We start from the raw sequence: 12,883 nt of genomic DNA, 5'->3' as shown, positions 1-12,883 counted from the left end.
TCTCTTTTTCCATTGATAGGAGGTTGCCAGGAATATGGATTCTGTGTTCAAAGAACTTCTTGGGAAAACGACTCTGAAGCACACGGGGATTTGTGACCCTCCCAATCATTCTGAACCCCCAAAGAGCAATCCTTTGGCTAAGAAGGGTATCGCCCCTGCCAAGCCAGCCTCTTCCAACAGGGCGCTTCTGCGGGGCAAAGGGGTCTTCAAGTCTTTGGGAAATGGAGAGTGAGTCAAACTCAACGTGGGGGAAAAGCACCCCCCCCCCCCCAGTGTGACTTGCCCAATACTGTGGCTACCCTCCTCCTCCTCCTCCTCCTCTTCCTTCCTGTTCCGGATACCAACTCAGGGCAGTTGTGTCTTGCTCTCTCCTGGTGGGGGTGTGGGTGGGAAAAGGGGGGTGATGTAAGATTATCAGCGTTTGTGTTCCGACCTCCAAGCCAAATGTTGAAGATGCATTTGCTGTTGGACGTCTTCCTGCACTGGAGGTGCATCTGAAGGATTTCATGTTGTGGATGTGACTGGGACTAAAACATAGAGCTCCCATCAGGATGATCCTGGGACCCAACACCCAGGCCAGCTGTCACAAAGAGTTTGCACTTGGATCTTCGTGTGGAAGGGATGCATGGGGGGAGGGGATGTGCCAAGATTCCTGGACTCTGTTCTTGGCCTCGGCAAGGGAATCATGTCTAGTGAGTTATGGTGCCAGAGGTTGAAAGGACGGGCATTGTTTTGTACATGTGTGTTATTCTCTTCCTGACGTGCTTCACACTAGCCCTCACCTCCTCTTCCTTCCTTCCTCGACTCTCAACCCCCGGCAGTGTATCTCTTGTTGCTTTAAACATTCGTCTGAATTTAAAACTTTCCACACACGCTACTTGGTACAGCCTCAAGCAACCCTGCACGCATCACCCTCCTCCATTGGGGCAATAGGTAAGGGGACATATTTGTGGTGGGGACCCATGTGCCAATTTCCCCCTCATCATCCAAGGTCCAGTTTGTCTGCCCCCCCCCCCGCCCCCACCTTCTACTTCATCACCATATTTTTGTCTTTACTGCTCAGTATTAATCAGGGCTGCATGTACTCTGTGCTTTAAAATGCTGTGTAAAGTCAAGCTGAATTCTGCAACCTGCAACCTTTACATGTGTAAAGTATGCAACTTCAACTCGTAGAGATTCTCTCCCATAATTTATGTTGCCAATCTGACAACTGGAAATCTGACTTAATGGGCACCCTCGTGGTTCCAAACTTTCAGCAGGAAATTAAAACCACACTTTTCAGCATAGACATAAGGGCTAGAAACCTGCTCTTTTATATATATAAAAATTTTATATATATATATAATTTTTTTCACATTCTCAGGAAGCAGAATTCTGTGCCCAATGCCGCATCCTGTGAGTTTCTCGCGAATTACAGCATATGTACAGCCCTGGTATTTAGCTTGTCATTAACAAAAAAAAATGACTGTACTGTGATCTTTCTATACAGCCTGTTGATTTCTGTTTCTTGCAATAAACTGGATTTATAAACTCTCCACAGAAAGCGCCTGCCAGTCAGGATTTTATAAAGAATAAACAAGACACTGAAGGATTTGCTTGGGTTTTATTGTCATAAAATGCAAAGTATCTTTTATAATTTTAGAAAATTGTCCGTTTTCGTTTCGAAGTAGCAGTTGGCATTAAGGTTTAAGAAAGGGCAGCACTGGTTGAGTAAATGTTGTGCCCACAAACTGATTTCAAAGAAAGCTACCATAGCGATGACATGAAATGTGTTGGCAGAAAACCGTAATGTAGTGTGAGTTTCAAGAGAGAGAGAGAGATTGAGGTGTAAGGCTTTAGTGCTGTACTCAAAGCATCTCTGAAATGCCTTCCTAGGACAATGTTATCATCTTGTTCCAATTTAAGGCAGTATTTGAATTTTGTATCCCAGATAGGATAGCTCTAATCCAGAGGTGGGTTCCTACCAGTTCGCACCTATTCGGTAGAACCGGTTCGTCAAATCTACCGAACCGGTTAGAAGAGGTTCCACCAGTGGACCCGGAAAGCAGGCCACACCTACAGAAGAGGTTCCAAAATTTTTTGAAACCCACCACTGGTGGGTGTGTAATGTCCCACAGTTATCTACGCATTAATAATGATCTAGTAATATTTCCTTATACATTTTAGGGACCTTTCCTTACATAATTGGTGTTTTCTTTCATACTTTTGGATTTCTAATTTCTGTTTCCATTAGTTGGCAATTGCTAAAACCAACCCCACGGGAAAAAGTATTCAAAGCCTTCTTGATTTTAATTGTCAATTTATTTATTCCTGCACATTGTAATATTTATTCATTTACATATCTCTGTTTTTCCACTGTTGTGCAAACACAATTCCAGCAGCTGCTAACATGTGTAAAATTAAATATATGTTATAATCCCTTTCAAATAGCCAACAAAATATTTCTGGTTTTAATTCCATATCTTGCTTTACAATTGCTTCTAACCACTAACTTCTGAATACCTACTTGGATCGACCAAAGTACTAATTCATAATTTCATATCTGGTCACACTCCCACAAAGGAGGCCACACCCACAGAGTAGGTTCCAACAATTTTTGAAACCCACCACTGCTCTAATCCCATCGGTTGCCTCAATGTACTGTGGAAGGGGCAACTCAAAACATCCTGCAGCCAGGCTGCTGGGAGATTCTGGACACACTGTAATTGTGGCACATTTAGAATGTGCCAGAATGTGGAGGCTATGATGCTGAAATGACCCACAGGTCATGGCATGGCAAGTTGGCTGCGGTAAGTTGGCCGTGGCAAATTGTCCTATTCTGCTGCTAGAAAGCCTTGCTATACAAAACTTTTACTGCAGTCCTCCTGCACAGTTACTTATTTCCACAAGTGGACTTGTATAGAAGAACTTGCCACTATGTTGTGATACGTGTTTGTGTGTGTGTATGTGAGAGAGGGAAGGACGGAGGGAGAGAGAGAGAAAGAGATGGATGGGGAGGGGAATTTGGAGCAGTGTTTCTCAATCTTGCAACTTTAAGCCGAGGTGGCGCAGTGGTTAAATGCAGCACCGCAGGCTACTTCAGCTGACTGCAGTTCTGCAGTTCGGCTGTTCAAATCTCACCGGCTCAGGGTTGACTCAGCCTTCCATCCTTCCGAGGTGGGTAAAATGAGGACCCGGATTGTTGTTGGGGGCAATATGCTGACTCTGTAAACCGCTTAGAGAGGGCTGAAAGCCCTATGAAGCGGTATATAAGTCTAACTGCTATTGCTATTGCTAAGATGTGTGGACTTCTTGAAGTTGGAGTATGGCTGGCTGGCTGGCTGGGGAATTCTGGGAACTGAAGTCCAGACATCTTAAAGCTGCCATGGTTGAGGAACACTGATTTTGAGTACAGGTTTTTTTGTTTGTTTTTCCCACCTTAATCAAAAAGAGGTGGATTAATTTCTTGGGGGCAAGGAATTCAAGGGGAAGATCCATCAGCCAGATTGTTTCCGCCCATCAGTCAACCGACTCAGGATTCCAGCTGAGCTGCTGTCCCATCTGAGTGGGTCAAGGGGAGGAAAAACGAAGCCAGAATCCTGTTCCTGATCCAAAGGAGAGGCCTCAGTCCTTTGCATGTTCCTTGCGCAGGGCCACTCGGACGTCGCTGCAAACTTTCCCTACTGCTTCAAAGAGAGGGTCGCAGAAGGTACGTATGCACAAGGCATAGCAGCGCCCGCAGCACTGCACCTCTATGAAGTAGCTCTTGATGCAAGGCATGGCCCCCCAGATGTGGCAGAAAGACACACAGGCAAAGAGGAAGCCCCAGAGCAAGGCAAGGGGCAGGCCCAGCACCCCTGAGAGAATCCGGTAGCACCAGTACTTGCTGACGGTAAAGGTGGTGTTGCTGGCCTTCCACACTCCATCAAAGCTGTGGGTTCCCTCTGGCTCAGCGATCACATCTTCAAAGTCTACCTGGCAAGGTAGGAAGAGAGGTTGTGAGTTGGCTAAAGCTTTTTTTTTCGGTCAGAAGAGTGTGTGTGTGTGTGTGTATGTGTGTGAACATATCTAGTGCGGTGTTTCCCAAAGTGTGGTGCGCGTACCCCCAGGGGTACGGGAAGAGTTTGGTGGGGGTACGCGTTGCACCAGAGTTTGGTGGGGATCACGTGAGAATATCACAACAGGAGAAGATATCTTTAATGTTATGAATACCCATATATACTCAAGTATAGGCCGGCCCGAATATAAGCCGAGGCATCTAATTTTACCACAAAAAACTGGAAAAGTTATTGACTCGAGTATAAGCCTAGGGTGGGAAATGCAGCAGCTACCGGTAAATTTCAAAAATAAAAATAGATACCAATAATGTTTTTGAATATTTATTTCAAAGAAAAACAGTAAACTAGCTCTGGGACATCGTTATGTGGCTGCTTGCCATAACGAGGAGGTGGGACATCGTTGCAGAGCGGCAGGAGGGGGAGGAAGGGGAATCGTAAGACAGCCCTGCATTACATTAGAACGTGAGGAGGGGGGATGGTGCGGTGCGCGCTGCGCGGCAAACTGACACAGAGGGAGGGGAAACTCACAGGGGCGCCGGGCCATTCATGAGTGTCACCCAGCGGCATGGCCCCGCCCCTTTTTCTCCTCCATTTCGGGCAAATTTTTCACTGACTCGAGTATAAGCCGAGGCGGCTTTTTTCCAAAAAGTGGGCTGAAAAACTCGGCTTATACTTGAGTATATACGGTACATTTATGCAAGAGAACAAAATTGATTGGAATAGATGTGTTGGAATAAGCACAGATGGAGCAAAAAGTATGGTCGGAATTAATAAAGGACTCGTTGCAAGAATTCAAAATGTTGCTCCAAATGTCATATCCACACATTGTTGCATACACAGAGAGGCTTTGGCAACACGTAAGATGCCCGCTGATCTACAGAAAGTTCTGGATGAAAGCGTGAAAATCATTAACTACATTTTTTTATGTAGTTATGAGGGGTACTCAGCGTTACGAAAATTATAGAAGGGGTACACATAGGTCAAAAGTTTGGGAAACACTGATCTAGTGCGTACGATTTGGAACAAAGATTTCACAGGGTGGGGCTGTTACTCTTTTCCCTGAATCTGAGTTCCTAAACATACTCAGAATTTACTTCTGGTGAAAACCTGTATTAAACTCGTTGGCGAAAGGTTGCTGTGACTGGAGAAGATTAACCTCCACCTCGTCTGCTTTTCTCTGTCCTGAGCTGAGCTTTCAAAGAATTATTTTCCTTATGAAAACGTCTGCTCCAATTCTGCTGTATGTGTTTACTTGCAGCCTGTAATTCTTGAATGGATGGAATACAGTGGTGGGATTCAAATAATTTAACAACTGGTTCTTTGCCCTAATGACCAGCGGGGTAGGTGGGGTTTGGTGGTCGTGTGACTGGGTGGGCGTGGCCAACTCAACATCACTCACGTTGATGGGCGCTTCGCCTTAGCTGTTGCAATGTCATAAGCAGAGGTGGGTTCCTACCAGTTCGCACCTATTCGGTAGAACCGGTTCGTCAAATCTACCGAACCGGTTAGAAGAGGTTCCACCAGTGGACCCGGAAAGCAGGCCACACCTACAGAAGAAGTTCCAAAATTTTTTGAAACCCACCACTGGCAAGGATCTTGTAACTTGACAGCTTTAAGACTTGCATGCTTCAATGCCAGAGTTTCTGAACAGCTACTTGGACCGACCTAAGTACTAATTCATAACTTCATATCCGGTCACATGGGCAGCAAGCCACTCCCATCTGGTCACATGGGTTGCAAGCCACTCCCAGAAAGGAGGCCACACCCACAGAGTAGGTTCCAACAATTTTTGAAACCCACCACTGGTCATAAGGGTTAATCAGAGAGGCAGTTTCTGTAAGCAGAGCAGTAAAGATTAGGCTAGAAACAACACCAGAATGTTTCCTTCCTGCCTTCCTTACAGGATTAGCCCTGTAAAGTGGGAAAAAACAAAATGAGATTTCTTCCAACAACCGGTTCTCCGAACTGTTTAGAAAGTTACCAACCGGTTTTCCCGAATAGGTGCGAACTGGCTGAATCCCACCACTGATGGAATACCACCTGTTATTCAAATTGCAATCATGCATTTAAAGGAGGATGGCGGGGGGGGGTATATCATTACTAGGATTCTACATATTTCCATAACTAATAAACAGGGAAAAATTACCAGGAAGAGAGCAGTTAATTTGCATAACTTTCTTACACACTGCTTATAGACAATCCCAGCCTATCGTTCACCTCCAATCTTCAGAGCAACTTCCTCGCCTTTTGGAGCTGTCAGTATTGAAATATGAATTTTGGAATTGCCCCTTCTGGAGTAAAGAGCAGGTGAGTGACTGCCTCAAGCAGGGGGATGATTTCCCAGGAGCACCATGTCTCAAGGGAGTTTTCCAGAACAGGCCTCACTGCAAGAATTGCAAAATCAGGGCAGGACAGATATTAGCAGGCAGGCAGGGGATGGATTTATTATTTGTCTCAAGAACCAAAACGTTTAATTCTTTGGAAATGAAGCACGACCAAGGACAAATTGGAGTCACTGTGATGGTTTAAATTATGCATTGTTCTTAATTGCTGGCGGATACCCTGGTTTTATCAAGAAGGATGGGCTAGAAGTGGTTTTGCAATTAGAAGCAAAAATCCAAGTTAAAAGCTTCTAGGAGCAGAGTTCAACTCTCCTCCCAGTGTGCAGAGGATTAGAAACAGAATTTCCCAACCTCGGTAGCTTTAAGCTGTGTAGATTTAAACTCCCAGAATCACCTCGGCCAGCATGGGGAGTTGAAATCCACGCAGCTTAAAAAATTGCTGCGGTTGAGAAACACTGAATTAGAACACTTCTATGGTACATGATTAGTCTTAGGTTGATTATCCCTTCCCAAGTGTCATTTTTTTAATGTTATCTTTACGCCATAATCCTTTTTAGAACCTTGTTAGCTTTCTTGCAAAGTGAGCTAATCAGCAAAACATTGAATTAGAGAGAACTGCAGTCTTTTCCTTTGGCCTTGATTAACTTTAGGGAAGTAAAAACTGCCATTAGATACCCAGAGAAAAAGGAAGAAATAGGAAGAACGTCCTGTCTCTCTCTCCCCCCCCCCCTTAGCTATTTAGGTGGAGGATAATGTGCTTGCAGAACATTAATCATTAAAAAGGTAATTGTCACATATAATACTACAAGGATTCTTGTGTTTAAGCTTTTATTTGCAGTGGGAGCTAATTTTACAGGCGCCTTAGAAAATTTCAAGGAGAGAATGGTCTACCTTTCATGGTATTGGACCTGGGTACTTGAGAGACCGCCTGCTGCCAATCACCTCCCAAAGACCCGTTAGATCACACAGGGCTGGCCTCCTCCGGGTTCCGTCCACCAGCCAATGCCATCTGGCTACCACCCGGGGGAGGGCCTTCTCTGTGGCAGCTCCGGCCCTTTGGAACGAACTCCCCGCGGAGATTCGGACCCTCCCCTCTCTCCAGGCCTTCCGGAAAGCTGTTAAAACCTGGCTGTGCCGGCAGGCCTGGGGTTGATGAGTTCCCCTCTCCTCTCGACTCGTGTGGCTGTGTGACTCTTGGTTATTTTAATCACTTGTATTGTGTTCTATGTTCCCTTTCCCCCTTTGAGTTGTTCGCCACCCTGAGTCCCTCCCGGAAAAGGGAGGCATACAAATAAAATTAATCCTAATCCTAATCCTAAAAGGAAACCAGCCTGTTTGAACCTGCTTGGTATTTTGAGGCCATGTTTTTGTCCGCCTCACAAAATGGCTGCCGCAGGACTGTTGCCTATTCCCAAAATGGTGGTTGTGTAGGTGTGAAATATAACAACAACTGTTCATAAGAAACAAGGACGCTGGGATTACTATGCATCTCTCTCTCTCGATCCCAATAAACTTCCCATTGTCGCTCGTGGTTGATCATAGTGGGTTGGTTGTTATTTCTTTCTTCTTTTTGGACAAAAAAAATAGTAAATTACAGAGACCAGCTGTTTCTATTTTCTAAAAAATGCCTATATAAGCCCAAAGGCACTAATGGAGATGGATTATTGGCCAGCTTATTTTTTCAGCATGGCATGATCAGATTTTTAAATTGGCAGACACTGAGGGAACGTTTCAACAACCGGTCTTTATTTGGAACAGCAGAACATTCAGAACGTGCGGACAAGAACAGTGCCCGCCTGACAGCTATTTATACTGACGGCTGTCAGGCGGGGAGCCAATCGGACGGCGGCTTTTCTTCCGCCAGCCGTCAGCCGCGCCAGAGCCAATCAGATCTTCTCTAGGTGAGGCCTGCAGCTGTCGGCTATCATACCAACAAACCTCCAACGACGACTATGGCGGACACTCCCAGACTGAGGTGTTCCCAACGCATGCGCAGCCGACCAAAATATCTGGAAGATTACACATGCGCAATCCGGGGGGAAGGGGTGTTGCATCCGGCACGATGCAGCCGACAGCCGCAGGCCTCGCCTTGAGAGGATCTGATTGGCTCTGGCGCGGCTTCCGGCTGCGTCGTGCCGGATGCCACACAGATATTTATGCCTGACGGAGTGTTTTTGAAATCCTTCATTTGAAGAGCTTGGACTGTAGCCCAACCAATGAAAGAGATACCTTACACCAGGTTTTCTCAACCTTGGTGACTTTTAGATGCGTGATTGATTGATTGATTGATTGATTGATTTAGTTTATTTGTATGCCACCCTTCTCCGGGAGGGACTCAGGGCGGCGAACAACTCGAAAGAGGAAAAGGGGATACAAACACAATACACGTAATTAAAATACACAAGAGTCATACAGCCATACAAGTCGAGAGGGGAGGGGAACTCATCAACCCCAGGCCTGCCGGCACAGCCAGGTTTTGACGGCTGAGTAGAACAACATCATTAAACTCCCATTATTCAGCATGGCTGGCTGGCTAATTCTGGGAATCGAAGTCTGCATACTTTAAAGTTGCTAAGATTGACAACTGCTGCCTTACACCAAGACTGGGATAGTGCAAGTACTCGGGAGGCTGGGGGATAATAAAGCCATTGGCCAGCTTCTCTAAAAGAAGCTACTTTGACGATCAATTTGGGGTAAGTCCCATTATCTTGGCCTAATGAGAAACACACAGAAATTATAGCATTAACTTTATCCGTATAAAGACATGAATCCAATTCAGTTTTCAGTACAATGGCAATAAATATATTCCCTAAAAAGAGGAAGGGGTCAAGGACCCAGTTTTTCCTTAAAACTAATGACAGTAATTATGTTAGTGGAGAGTGGACCCTCAGTTAAACATGCTAAACATAGTGAAGGCCGTTCCCTCTGCTCCATTCTTGCTTCTCAATGGCATTGACATTTACCAATTGCTAAAAGTCCTGCTTCTGTGATGCTTAGAAGAAATGCTGAGGGAAATGCAGTTGAGTATGAATTTCTTTAAAAAAAAAAGTTGCCCTTCTTGTGATTTTATTCATTGTTTTTTTTTAAATTATTTAGGCCTATATTTACTAATAATGCCTTTTTATGAAGGGTTGCAAGAAGAATGATGTCGTTCTACTCAGCCGCTAACATGTACCGGTAAATTGGACGTTCCCGTTACCGCAAGACTGCCTTTGTCATGTGACACTAGAGGGGGCTATTGCGCTGTTTTGTTTCTGGGCTTCCTCCAAGCATCCAAGTTGAGCGAAGAGTGCTGGACCTTGGAGTTGATCTGAAGCACGCTGGGCTCTTCAAAGACATTCTTGTGAGAGCCCCAGCCAGAAGTGCAAAACCCAGACCTTTCTGCCTAGACATCTCACCCTCTTCTCTCTCTCCGTTCCATTCCAAACACTATCTTTTCTACTTTTTCTTTCCCGAGATTTCTAACATTTCCAAAATCAGACATTGCCTGGCAAGCAAGAGGGGAGGGTGGTGGTGGTCTTCCTTTGTGACTTGGCTTTCAAGAAAATGTTTCCATTAAAAAAAAAAGGAGTCGGAAACCCACCTAGGAAGCCCTGAGGATTCAATGTGGCTGCTCCTGATTACCTTTCATCCCTTGCTACTTTTGTCATTGCTACTTTCCCTATCCCCTCCATGGGGCCAGCTTGATTTTATGCAATATGATTATAATGCAGCTCACTACCCAGAGTTCATACAATGTGCTAAATTCTAAAAGCAGTGAATTAAAACCGTAAAACTAAACCACAAACTAGCTTTTAAAAATAATGTGTTTCTTGGGAAGCAACCACTCTTTTTGGAGGTGTGGGGGGGGGGGGAAGGGAGAGAGGGAGAGAGCATAGATTTATGCAGTTCAATGTGTGAAGGATGAAAGTCTTAGCTTGGAGGAGTGGAAGCACCCCTCTGTTTATTTCCTCTGTATCTAGAGTGATATATATGCATATATATATATATATATATATATATATATATAGATAGATAGATAGATAGATAGATAGATAGATAGATAGATAGATAGATAGATAGATAGATAGATAGATATAGATATAGATATAGATATATATAGATATATATAGATATATATATAGATAGATAGATAGATAGATAGATAGATAGATAAATAGAGAGAGAGAGAGAGAGAGAGAGAGATGATAGATAGATAGATAGATAGATAGAGATAGATAGATAGATGATATATAGATAGATAGATAGATAGATAGATAGATAGATAGATAGATACATATAGATGTATATATATATAGATATAGATGTATTTGTGCTGATAAATAAAGGGAGACTATCAGCACAAATACAACAAATGTAACAAAAAGGCAACAGTAAAAATATTGGGTTTCTGTCTGGATGGTCTCTTGTGACGAGCCGAAGGACAGAGAATGGAAGTAATGATCTTCCTCCCATATTTGGGCATACCGGGGGTTGTAAAATCTAAATAGATAGATATATATGCATATATAGCATATATGCAATCCCAACAACTCTTTTCCAGGAACGTTCTCTCTATATCTATACCATGCATTCGCCTTATGTAGTTTATATTTTTGTAGAAGGAGGGTAGGGAAGATGAGTTGGGAGAAAATATGCAGGAACCCCCATTACCCAAGGAAAGGGGGCCAAGTATTTATTCTGTTATTCTTTGTTAAATCCAGACCCACAAGATAACATTTAGGGAGAGGCTCAGGCAGACCTGTCTCTGATTCATTGAAGTACAAGGAGGAGGAGGAGGAGGAGGCACAGCACAATCAAACTTGCCAGATTCTGTTATTATACCCGGTCTCAACAAAAATACAGAAGTGTTAGCCTCCCTGTGGAGCTGATTGATTTCCTGATCTGGTCTATCTAGTGAGGCTGACTCCTTGCTTCTTTTCAATCTGAAGGGAACTTTGCGAAAAGAATCGTTCTAAGCTGCTGCCACTGCCACTTTTTTTGCCCCATGCCCTGGGAGATTTGCTCACCTTGACCACCTCTTGGTTGATCTGCTTGGGGTCTCTTTCCACCAAATCAATCTCTTTGGTGAGAGGGTCCCGGGAGTCGATCTTCTCCAGAATCACATCTACTACTTCTTGTTCTTCTTGTTGGGCCATAGCTCTGGGCCTGTTTCCTATTCAGGATCTGTCTGTCTTTCTCTCCGTAAAGCAGCCACCAGTTGTCTCTGACTGTCAGGGAAGAATGGCCTCTCCCCTATTGCTTGCCCCCCTCCCCTTTCCCTCTTGATAACTCTTGACAGCAGTTCATAGATAGAAATAGTCCCCATCGGAGCCAGGATACACCTCCCTTTCAATCAAGGCTCCGTTGTTTTTTAGCTAGTTGAATACTTAACAGTCTAGGTAGTTTTTTCACCTTTATTTGTTTAAAAATAATAATCAACTCACTACATATAATTATAGAACTTGGTAGATAAATCAGCTTTTTAAAATGAAATGTCAATGAATCGGTTACCTGTCTCGCAGTCTGGATTGTGTACATCTCATTAAAAAATAATAAACAGGTGGAGGAAAAATAATTAGGTTCTTTGAAAGGACACGGATTCTCAGAGATGAAATTGGGAATATAAATGCATTTTTTTTTCCAAAGACGCGAATTTATTTGTGTTGCAGCGCTATGGTCACTACTCAAAGGGGTTTCTGAAGCCCTGCACAAATCTGCAAGGAACAACATTCGGTGACTTGAGATAACAGCAAGATAAGGCGCCAAGGTTCATCAATACATATCTTATTAAAGTGTACTTGTTTCCAAAGAAGGTTCTTTTTTTATACACCAGCCCTAGGGCAGATTCTGTTTGGAGATCAAAATGACAAAAAAGATAACAATGGCTGAAAATGGGATATATCTATCCAGAAGTTCAGTTTAAATATTTCCCATTTCTACAGGCTGAAGATAAATAGCAAAAGCATTTGATCATAGAAAATTATCTAGGTTTCTAAAGTACATGATTACACTTGTATACTGTGGCTTTTTAATGTTAGTGTTAAAACAGAACAAACCGAATATATTGGAAGGTAATAGAAGTATACCGAAGGGAGGAGCTGAGTGAAAGAAGAAGGAGGGGGGAGAGGGGGAGAGAGAGGAGGAGGAGAAGGAAGGGAGGGAATGGATTAAGAGAGGGAGTGATAGGGTTAGGGTTAGATAGAAGGGGAGGGGAAGTAGGTGTAGAGGGGTATGTGAGAAGGAAGAATGAAAGTTGGAGGGGGTTGAAAGAGGGTGTATGGTGGGTCAAGGTGGTATATTGGGTTTGTATTTTAGGGGGCATTTTCTATATAAGTGAGGGCTGTGTTTATTACTCAATGTTATATGCCCTGGTTATGCACAGTAAACATGTGATTGGATAGAATGAAATGGAAATTAAAAAAAAGAAAAGAAAATTATCTAGGTGTTGTAATGGGAGGGAGGTGGGAGTAATCTCAGAGGTCCTTGGTCCTCTCTGGCCATGGTTGTTTTCTTGCCGGTGTT

General features: G+C 43.8%; 2 protein-coding genes across 3 annotated transcripts in view; one reads left to right on the top strand and one right to left on the bottom strand.

The window, feature by feature from the left end:
- The window catches only part of ARHGAP4 (Rho GTPase activating protein 4), a 70,907-nt gene extending 69,364 nt beyond the window's left edge, over positions 1–1,543 (top strand). For both annotated transcript variants that reach the window (XM_087710891.1, XM_087710889.1), the window contains one exon: positions 20–1,543. In XM_087710891.1, coding sequence (XP_087567017.1) covers positions 20–232 — 213 coding nt within the window. In that variant the 3' untranslated portion in view covers positions 233–1,543. The remainder of the gene's footprint in view (positions 1–19) is intronic.
- A 177-nt stretch (positions 1,544–1,720) lies between these two features.
- Positions 1,721–11,614, bottom strand: LOC106554303 (caveolin-3-like). The gene is made up of 2 exons (XM_087710892.1): positions 11,389–11,614; positions 1,721–3,954 (listed from the first exon to the last, which is right to left on the bottom strand). Exons 1-2 carry the CDS (start codon positions 11,515–11,517, stop codon positions 3,604–3,606), a joined length of 480 nt encoding a protein of 159 aa, XP_087567018.1. The 5' UTR covers positions 11,518–11,614; the 3' UTR covers positions 1,721–3,603.
- Between the last annotated feature and the right edge of the window lie 1,269 nt (positions 11,615–12,883).

This window comes from Thamnophis sirtalis, unplaced genomic scaffold (assembly GCF_051295495.1).
Source record: "Thamnophis sirtalis isolate CommonGarterSnake01/CBP01778 unplaced genomic scaffold, rThaSir2_p1.2 scaffold_3, whole genome shotgun sequence".
In the NCBI taxonomy this organism is placed as follows: domain Eukaryota; kingdom Metazoa; phylum Chordata; class Lepidosauria; order Squamata; family Natricidae; genus Thamnophis; species Thamnophis sirtalis.
This window is presented reverse-complemented; position numbering and strand designations above follow the sequence as displayed.